Raw genomic sequence first — 9,925 nt, forward strand, 5'->3', positions numbered from 1 at the left:
TAGGGGGGCCATGGCACCGCTCTGCCACCCCCCGCCCCCCAGCGACACCACTGCTATTGAACTATATGAAAACTGGTAAACTGCTGTATTGTATATTTGTTATATCTAAATATTTCACTGATTTTCATGCATGTTACATTGTCACAATAAACTACATTATTATAGTTGGTTTGTAATGTGTGAAATACAAAAAATCCTCTAATAAAGTGTACTCCAGGGTAAAATAGTGAGTAGCTCTTAGCATTAAATTAAGGGAAACAGTGCCAATATATCAATTCGATAATGTTTAGATCATCACCATATAAATATCCTCACATTGTCTAGTGGAAGGCAAGCTGGATCCCTGGTGGTTTAGTATTGTGTTCGGCACCAATATCAGATGCAGACCACTTTAACAGCTCCCAGTGCTCCATCAATGACCAAGAGCAATAGGGAGCTCTTAAGTAGCTGAAGGAGGTGCAGACCACAAATGCTCCCTCAATAAAGTGAGGGGGCTCAGCCAGGTGATGTACTCCTGGTTCAAGAAGTCAGGGAGAAAGAGTTCCGGGGCCAAACAGGACCCCACCAGCCCATGTCCAAACCCTAGGTGGAAGTCTTAAGGTTAATACAGTTCTGGTGGGAAGAGTAGCCGCAGTGGTCACACAAGGTATCTGCCAAGCACAAACAAGATCAGATACTCCCTTTGAGTGGCAAGTCCACACGACCCACATACAATGAAGGATGAACTTTTAGTTCAAGTTCTGAACATATGGAGCGCTCAGAACATCTAGTACCTATGAGAAGTGTGAAGCCAGACGCCACCAATACAATAATGAAAATAAGTAGGAAGTCACTTTATTTGCTTTTAATTAAGCAGTCCTGTCAACATGCATACAAATGGGTTGTTACATTGTTTTATTATAACTGCCCCTTATATTTAAGATACAGTATTTACACTAACCAAGCCAGGTAACTTCTTTCAACTGTACTTTGTTTTGCAAGAAGCCATTTGGACTAGGCCAGGGGTAGGCAACCTTCGGCTCTACAGATGTTGTGGACTACATCTCCCTTGATGCTTTGCCAGCAATATGGCTGTAAAAGCATTATGGGAGATGTAGTCCAAAACATCTGTAGAGCCGAAGGTTGCCTACCCCTGGACTAGGCAGACAAGCTATAGCTACAGGGTCTGCAATGTCGTACAGGTGAGCAATAGGAGGTGCCAAGCTTGAGTTGTAAAGCCATTTGGTGAACACAAGGCATTGTAACTCAGAACATGGTGCTGCATATTCAGAAACTAGAACCTTCATCTTAGTTCAGGGATGAGAAAAAATTATACTATCATTTGGTCCACCCATGCTGTGTGCAATATATGCATTGAAAGACTGCTTCAACTGGAGAGTGTCTATTAAACAGAAAGGTAAGGGAGTCATGGTAACTTGTGTGTCTCTAGGAGGACATCCAGACATCTAAGCTCCCGTGAGTTTCCCCGGGGGCATAAAGCCAGCATCACCAAGCATCTTCAGTGACTCATCATCATCATCAGGTTTTATCACCAGCTTTGTAATACTACCATGATAGAGAGGCAGTCGGAGCCAAGCTTCCGGTGGGAGTTGTAGTGCCCTGTAGATGAAGATATACATTTTGTCAGTACATGGAAGGCATAAGACAAGTTTGTACAATATAGGTCGAGAGGTTATTTTTAATGCTGTAAAGCAGGATTCCCCAAACTCTGGCCCTTCAGATGTTGCTCAACTACAACCAGGGCCAGGCAAACTGCAAGGTGTGCGGTTTCTGCTCCCCAGCTTAATGAGACCGCGGAATCATTAAGTAGCGCGCGAGGGCAGGGGGAGCAGAGAAAGCACAGCTCCCCCAGTGGCCGCCATCACAGCTCCCCCTGCGGCCACCAGCACAGACTGCTGTCTGCCCTGCACAACCCCCAGGTAGTAGTAATGTGTGTCAGTGTGTCTGTCATTAGTTTTTTTTTTTATTCACTTTTCCCCACGCCATGCTGGTCTCCCCTCCACTGACCCTGCCTCTATGGCTGAGATCATCAAGCTTGATGATCTCAGCCAATCCAATGCTTTGCCATAGGATTAGCTGCATAAAGCTACACCAAACATCTCCTCATAGAGATGCATTGAATCACTGTATCTCTATGGGGAATGTTCAGGGCCTCCAGAGCGTGGAGGCCCTTAATGTAGAAACACAGGAATCACCTCTAGTGACCGTCTGAGTGATTGTCACTTTGAAGCAATGCAAACACTGCCTTTTCTCTAAAAGGTCAGTTTATACATTAAAAAGCCTGCAGGGACAGGCTATAGACACCAGTACCACTACAATAAGCTGTGTGCGCGCGCGCTTGCTAGTGAGTGAGCTTGCTTGTATGGGAGCTTGTGTTTTTATGTCAATGAGATCATTTATATCAATGAGCTTGTCTGTCTGCATGCGAGAATGCTTACTGTATAATTAAACAGTTACTCTGAAAGGACCAATATTTTATATTAGAAAAGAATCTCTCGACATAACCTTACATGGCGCAATGATTTATGGAGCTGGCATACATTTTTTCCAGGGCAGCTTTGTATCCCCAGCCGGCCCTGACTACAACTCTTATGATTCTATGAATTAAATGGTTTGAGAATCATGGGAGTTGTAGTTCAGCAACATCCGGAGGGCTGGAGTTTACAGAAGCCTGCTGTAAAGGCTGTCAGTTTAGTACATGCCATCCAATTACCACAAGATTTGATAACATTTGGATGAAAACCTGTTAAATAAGCAGCACAGTTCATTATAGTAAAAATGGCACAAAATTTTACAATACTGGATTCTCATTTCAATTTTGTATAGTTGTTCTGGGTTTAGTGTACTCCATTTACTTTGTTAAATAAGGGTGTTTAAAGAAAAACAAAAAATGCAGGTTAGGAATAGAGGGCCTGGAAGATACCTGTGGTGACCACATATGATTTAGAATGATAAGTGGAAGCAGTTTACCTGCATACAAAGTAGCAGATCACATTATCATGGCAGACTATTATTTCATAACTGTCTTTTGTTTGTTCTGGATCTGCACGGAGGATGTACTTCCTGAATGCAGCCTCAATGCGTGGGCCATCTTTAAAATACCAAGATGGAGACAACGACCGGGGTTAAAAGCAGAAACAGAACGCACACCAGAAACGCTTTAAAAATAGAGTCACCACTAGATATAGCTTAGAGAAAGATCTGGTATCCACTTGGATTCCGCAGGAACTGGTCGGATTGGAGGTCCTTCGTGAAGCAGACTGGAGCTGCACATTTTAATATCTATAAGAAGATTAAAGAAAGCCAAACCACCAACAAAACAGCTCAATAACGGTTATTCTGCAACTATTCAAAATATGCATAGGCAGCAAGAATTGGGATTTCAGAGGTCTACATGCAGCAGCCTAATCCCACATGTGCAATCCTTCCCCTGTACACATGGCTCACCTGGTAAATTCTGACTGATGATATCAGCAGTTTCTGTGGATCTGATCAATGACGAAAAAATAATGCAGCTAAAGTTATTCCCTTCACTTGCAAGAAGTGCCAGACGCTGTCCTGTTAGGCTGGCCTGTTCACACCCTGTAGAAAGAAGGACAGCATGTAGCTTGTTAAAGGGACTAGCAAGTGCCATAGCCACTACAGCTGTTCTGGTGCCTAGAATGCCCCACCCCCTCCATTCCTGCAGCTTACACACGCTCCTTCTCTGTACATCCTTCCAGATGTTTCAAGTTTATTAGAGACATTGGTTCACGGCTTTATGAAAGATAAAGTCACTCCATGTTCAATAAGTGGTAAAGGAAGACCCCAAATCCCAGTTTTATCCATAGTAAAAAACTAGATTTGTGTTACTGCATTTTTTCTTCTAAGGCCTTTAATTCCTCCCCACCGGATTCTGAGTTGTATGCTTCACTATTCCCTTCAATAATGCATCAGAAAGCTACATTTGAAGAACCTAATTAAGCAGCGATTTAAATAGATGGTACTAAGAACTAGTAATGACCAGCTTTAGACGATAGGTGTGGATCATTCTGAAACGTGGTGCAAACAGGGTACAGTCACCAATACAATGTGCCAAAAACAAGACAGAACTGAAACTATGTTTCCAGCTTGGCTATGCCATTTCTATTCAAATTTTGCACTTAACAGAAATTATCCCATTATTTCAATGTAGCAGCTAGGATGTCACAAACCCCAATATAGGATGCTGAGCAATCACATTGCAATGTTGGTTTTAAAAACTCGACTTCTGAGTAGGTTACTAAAGTGAAAATTTAAAAAAGTCATCTTAGGTTAAATAACCTGCAGTTATCCCTGGAACAGTTAAATGAACTGCATGTTGTATTTGTTATGGGATCAGGAATGCCCAGAAACCAACCTATTGTAAGTAGTGTAACACACCACCTCTCTTCCAGGAAGGATTTTGTCACAGATCCTGTAACCACAGCTTTCTAGGGTAATGAAAGTCCAGGACACATCCAGCTCTGTTTTCAGATTTGGTAAAATGTATATATATATATATATATATATGTGTTCGGGGCACTCATATGATATAGAATAAGATGGTTGTAGCGATGTAGCTTTAGGAATAATCGGTTGAGGTGTGCTGAAACCGACGTATGCTGTAGGCCGGTAAAAAGAGAAATATTAATGCAAAACATTATACAGGATCATAGTGCATTTGTTAACCATCAGGTAGACATTTTAATGAAAGCTTCCCAATTCCTGAATCGGCTGTGGTATGTAAGTCGCATAAGCCTATGATTCCGAGCGGCCCCGTGTCCTTAACATGTGCGGGGATATCTTGGCTATATAGTGCATGAACTTACCTGTGGTAAGGACAGTATTGTACAGTGACAGTAATGGTTCAGTGGTGCGTATGGTGGCGTGCCCAAGAACGTAACCAGTACCTTAAACCGGGCACCCAGCATTGCTTGTAAGATAGTAGGTTATATGCACTGGTTCACACATCTGACTCGTCTTAGTTTTAGGAAGGGACCGGACATAGTGGTATTGTGTGTTTTAGAACAATAAGAGGTCAACAGGCACTCTTGTTTATGATGTTTGCAGCTGATAGTGAGTTATACCTTGAGAAAGCAGTTAATGGCTAGATACGTAGCAGTTTTGATGACTGCATTGGTGCATGGTCGAGTGGTTCTGATACGGTTTCAACATTGTATGTCTATGGCCAGTATTTAGTTGTAGCGGGAACGTCCGCTTGGCTACGTCTCTAAGTAAGGTATGGATGGGGTAGGAGGATAGGAACCTTTGTTGTTTGGGAAGGAGAAATACATATAGTGTTGAATGTCCGTGAGAAAGTTTAACCATGTTGTGCGAGAATTTTTAACTTAAGGTGGCAAAAGAAGTGAATGCCATAAATGGTGAAACCTCAAACCAGCTATCTAAGTCATGGTCCAACATGAAACGCATTGTATAAGTGGAAACCCTGTAGCAAGCGTGTTGAGTGCTGGTGGACAAGGCCAGTTTAGTCAGAGCCCGGCTATGTTGGTGAGGTTCATGTAATCCATGACCTTGACCATAAATGACCCCCTGCCATGGCGGCTGTCACGTCAGCTGCCACAGTAGTTTACCATTACGTGTGGTTAGGTCTGCCGTGGCTTGGTTGTCTAGGGACAGCCCCTGATGATCATGCGGGAGTGTGGAAAAAGCAAAGTGGTCTGAGATGAAAGCGCAGCCTGCGGTATGATGCGCATTGCAAATTTTAAGGAACCTGGCAGGGATTGTAGTTCCATGCGGTTGCGAGTACCAAGCAGGAGTTGGTAATTGGTGTTGTTGTGACTGTTCCTATTTCTCACGTGGTAACTTGTTGGCAAGGATGCCAAGTCAAGTTGTATGCCTAGGAATGTAACGATAGTGTCTGGGTCTTCTGTGACCCCCAAGTGTTCAGACATACTAATGGCTTCCTTGAAGCTTCTAGAGGGAAAGGCGTTCCTTTTGACCAACAAGAAATCATCTCGGGAGTGTATGACTGTGGGGCATCTGGATATGTTTAACCACAACCAACAAATAGTTCTACGAATATATTTAAGATTGTGGCTGCTCTTGACCCGAAAGTTAAGCAGGAGAATAAATATATGCCTGCTGCCCATAAGTGCCTTGTAAGTGCCAGTGTAGGGTGGATGATGGCAGTCTGAAATGCGTTGTGATATCAGTTTTATTTAACCAGGCTTCCCCCGCTGCTTGAGTGATAGCTGTAATGGTATGAACAATGGTGGCATGCTGTAATGAAGACTCCTCAGAAGGGTATGAGGGAGTTGAGACTTGGGGTAGCCGAGGCGTGAGGTGCAGATAAGTCTATGATCAGTTACAGTGTGAGAGAAGATTCCCTGTGACCATCCCAATGGGATTGCGCCACGCGATAAATGGTGTAGATCGGAGAGGCCCAGGTAGAAATCTTTCTGCCATTCTTGGGCCATGAGTGTATTGCTAGCTGTTGGATGCTGCTGTGATGACTGCAAGTTAGGGCATTCTAGATTTCCCCAAAGTATATGGCAATACCTGTCCGGAAGGCCTTTAAAATTGGAGATTAGGAAATCAACTAAATGTCTGGAAGGGTGATGAGTTAGAAAGTACTGGAAATGCATAATGTTTACAGACGTGAAGTAATGTTCAGGGTACATTTATTGGGACACATGGTTTCCATGTGCCCTGACATATTGGGAACATACCTGCATGCATGCACTGAAACTACTTGTGCCAACATGGAAATTGTTGCAAATCTGGGATTTGCCAAAGAGAATGAGACGACCCAATTGTCTCTGGTAGTTCTGAGGTGCTAGAGCTTGGAGCCTGAAACGTGATTAATCCTTTGTTTTGTGACAGGTGAGGCCCTGCTAGTTGCCAAGTGGCTTGAGAGGCTCTCTATGCAATGGCGCGAGGGAATTTTGTGGCCACCAACGTAATGGCAGGATGTTGGCCTCTCGGTGACTAGCCAGAAAAAAAGGGTAGGGGAGTGACAGGTGAGGCACTCTATATACCATGCAAGGCGGCTAGCTCACGAGTGGCCCGATGGGTGTTTGCCTCTGAGCGTTGAGGCGGGGTGTTGGCCTCGCGGGACCACTATACGACAGGCGTAGATGCCAAGAAAGGAGAATACCTATAGTCCCTAATTGCCAGTACGCTAAGGATGTATCCAGGGGAAAACAGAAAATGTATGTAAATACCACATAAGCAGGTGTATATACCTGGTAGTATGATTAGATACCCTTACTGGTCGGAAAACAACTGTACCCGGAAACATACGTGTAGTGAACCATGACTGGCTGCTGAATAACCTAATATGTGAAAGTACGTAATTGGAAGGACTTATATTTTAAGCGTGCAACCATGCAAATATTCCGTAGGAGTCAGTATAAAAGCGAAAATGCTGTAGTTAGTTTGTTTGCTTATGAAGTGAAATAAAGTCTGAGAAGCCTGTAGTATACCGATTGACCAGTAGGGGTCAGTGTGTAGGTGAAAATGCAGTAGTTTATTGGTTTGTACATGAAAATGCAAAAACGTCTAAGAAGCCTGTAGTACATCGAATGACTGATAGGGGTCAGTGTGTAGGCGAAAATGCAGTGGTTCATTGGTTTGTACATGAAATGCAATAATGTCTGAGAAGCATGTAGTACACCGAATGACCGGTAGGGGTCAGTGTGTAGGTGAAAATTTAGTGGTTTATACATGAAAATGCAAACAACGGTTAAGAAGCCTGTAGTACACCGAAATGACCGATAGGGGTCAGTGTGTAGGTGAAAATGCAGTGGTTTATTGGTTTGTACATGAAATGCAATAATGTCTGAGAAGCCTGTAGTATACCGAATGACCGGTAGGGGTCAGTATGTGGGCAAAAAAGCAGTGGTTTATTGGTTTGTACATGAAATGCGATAATGTCTAAGAAGCCTGTAGTACACCCAAAGACCGGTAGGGGACAGTGTGTAGGAGAAAAATTGTATTTCGTTTGTAGTTTTAACCGCACAGATGATTATAACCCAACAGATTTTAAACAGATTTTCCATGAACAGCTAGGTGAGTATTAGGTAATGAAATAACCGTGCAAAACAAAAGGAAACCGTAAAGTGAGGACCCGTGCAGTGCTGAACACCATGGGAACTAATCCTGGCGCGACAGGTGGGTCAACTTACGGTTTGAGAGTCCCTGAGGCACCAAATGTGATGCTGACCGGAAAGAAAGCCACTGGATTAACGGAAAGCCCTGCAGCAGGATTCCTGGACACAGCTTGGAGTATGAGACCTCATGGAGCAAAGGTGAAATCAAAATGGCGTCTCGTATGACCTGGAAGTGCTATTCGTCTGACCCACAAAGGAAAGTAGGGAAAGGGTGGGGGGGGGGGGGGGGAGTCCCTTTTGTAGGTCTATAGCCCCTCCCACAACTTCAGGCTATATATATATATATATATATATATATATATATATATATATATATATATATATATATATATAGGAAGGCATGGCCTTTCAAAAAGTGAAAAATAAACAAAACAAAATTCCTTGCTCTTGCTTGAGCACTTACTATACACAGCAAATCCCTATCTGGAATTGGGTGGCTTTCCCACTTGCCAATTTACAAAATGTATACCTGCAAGACACCATTCCTCTGGCTTTTCCTCCTCACCATGCAGCATGCTGATCCCTTCTTTTTAAAAGCCTGCTGGCTAATTCATCAGATACAGGTGAGATGCAATTAGGCATAAGTGAAACTATTAAGCAAAATAAAAGTTCTCTCCCTGAGACATTTAACTCTCAAACCTAAGGCTGCTGTTCAGTAAATCAGGCCGAATATATATGCCATCAACTACCACACCACATTTCCTCTCACAGTAGTCAGACATTTTAGAACAGTTTGAATTACCTGGGGTACACGAGATGCTGGTCCCAGTTTCCAGCAAAGAGCTGAAAGTCTGCAAATGCAGGGTTGAGCTCAGGACAGCCAACAGAAGCTTCCAGCTTTCCATCAGAAGTAGTGAAGGCAGTAAACAGCACCGAGCAGACCACATGAAACAAGTCAAACCAGTCTTGTTTGACTGCTTACAAATTGAGGGCACCATAATCACTACAGCACATGCTTGTGGTTACAATGCTTCAGTGTTCCTTTAATGCAGGGGTTCCCAACCCAGTCCTCAAGTACCCCCCTACCAGTCCAGGATTACCCTATTGTGTGTAAAGGGTTTTCTAAAAAAAACTCTTCAGACACAACTGGGTAATCCCTAAATCCTGAACTGTTAAGGGGGTACTTGAGGACTGTTGGGAACCGCTGCTTTAATGTGAAATGGATCACAATTTGTATCAGTCATAAACCAGGCAAACCGTCCTACAATAAAGTCTCTTCGCTCCCCACCCTGACAGTCACATCTATGATATGATCAGCTCCTGGAAACCAGAGGAACTCCCCAGCTGAGTAAAAGATATAAAAATTCTATTAATTCCTGCTGTGTTATTCAAAGCAGGTGTCTACAGCACTATACTTACCAATCCCAGTTCCAATCCCAGCGCCCAGGGATTATAGAAAACCAGAATCATCACCACTCTTTCCCACAGCGGCAAAAACTGCAAAAGCAGAGCCACCAAAAGCAATCACAGCTCTACGGAGAAACATGTTACCAAGAAATCAATCCCAGAATAATGCTAAAGCCACCACTGAGCCTGGAATTTATAGGTAGCGACTAGTTCAAACTTCCCACCCAGTTGTAGGCACTGTGATGTTACTGCAATTATGTAATTGTAGGGGACACATGGTGCAGATTGTTATAGCTAATAGGGGGCAGGAGATTCAAATCAATAGGAATGTGCTCTGTGTACTGCGCAAGCAGGGTAACTTGACCGTGGAATGTATCAAGAAATGATCAGAAATGATTTTTCTCAGATCTCCTAGCCTGCAAAGGAAAGTGATAAAAGGCAACAAA

General features: G+C 43.3%; 1 protein-coding gene across 3 annotated transcripts; it reads right to left on the reverse strand.

Moving 5' to 3' along the window:
* Positions 1 to 816: 816 nt before the first annotated feature.
* Positions 817 to 9,554, reverse strand: LOC134570839 (serine/threonine-protein phosphatase PGAM5, mitochondrial-like). 3 transcript variants are annotated; one of them, XR_010085168.1, is made up of 3 exons: positions 8,148 to 8,221; positions 3,448 to 3,582; positions 817 to 1,599 (listed from the first exon to the last, which is right to left on the reverse strand). XR_010085168.1 is itself a non-coding variant. In XM_063428822.1 (3 exons), exons 1-3 carry the CDS (start codon positions 8,645 to 8,647, stop codon positions 1,529 to 1,531), a joined length of 252 nt encoding a protein of 83 aa, XP_063284892.1. In that variant the 5' UTR covers positions 8,648 to 8,739; the 3' UTR covers positions 817 to 1,528. The 3 variants fall into 3 exon arrangements, 1 of the variants encoding a protein (XP_063284892.1); XM_063428822.1 differs by lacking the exon at positions 8,148 to 8,221 and adding an exon at positions 8,602 to 8,739; XR_010085167.1 differs by lacking the exon at positions 8,148 to 8,221 and adding an exon at positions 9,492 to 9,554 and having other exon boundaries at positions 837 to 1,599.
* Between the last annotated feature and the right edge of the window lie 371 nt (positions 9,555 to 9,925).

This window comes from Pelobates fuscus, chromosome 8 (assembly GCF_036172605.1).
Source record: "Pelobates fuscus isolate aPelFus1 chromosome 8, aPelFus1.pri, whole genome shotgun sequence".
In the NCBI taxonomy this organism is placed as follows: Eukaryota; Metazoa; Chordata; class Amphibia; order Anura; family Pelobatidae; genus Pelobates; species Pelobates fuscus.

Excerpts from the sequence above, each read along its gene's own strand:
- LOC134570839 (XM_063428822.1), bottom strand. The coding sequence starts at position 8,647 with ATGCTGCATGGTGAGGAGGAAAAGCCAGAGGAATGGTGTCTTGCAG. Across the intron at positions 3,583-8,601 it reads AGAGGAATGGTGTCTTGCAG|GGTGTGAACAGGCCAGCCTA; the intron begins GTATACATTTTG and ends TTCTTTCTACAG. Across the intron at positions 1,600-3,447 it reads CATCAGTCAGAATTTACCAG|GGCACTACAACTCCCACCGG; the intron begins GTGAGCCATGTG and ends CTTCATCTACAG.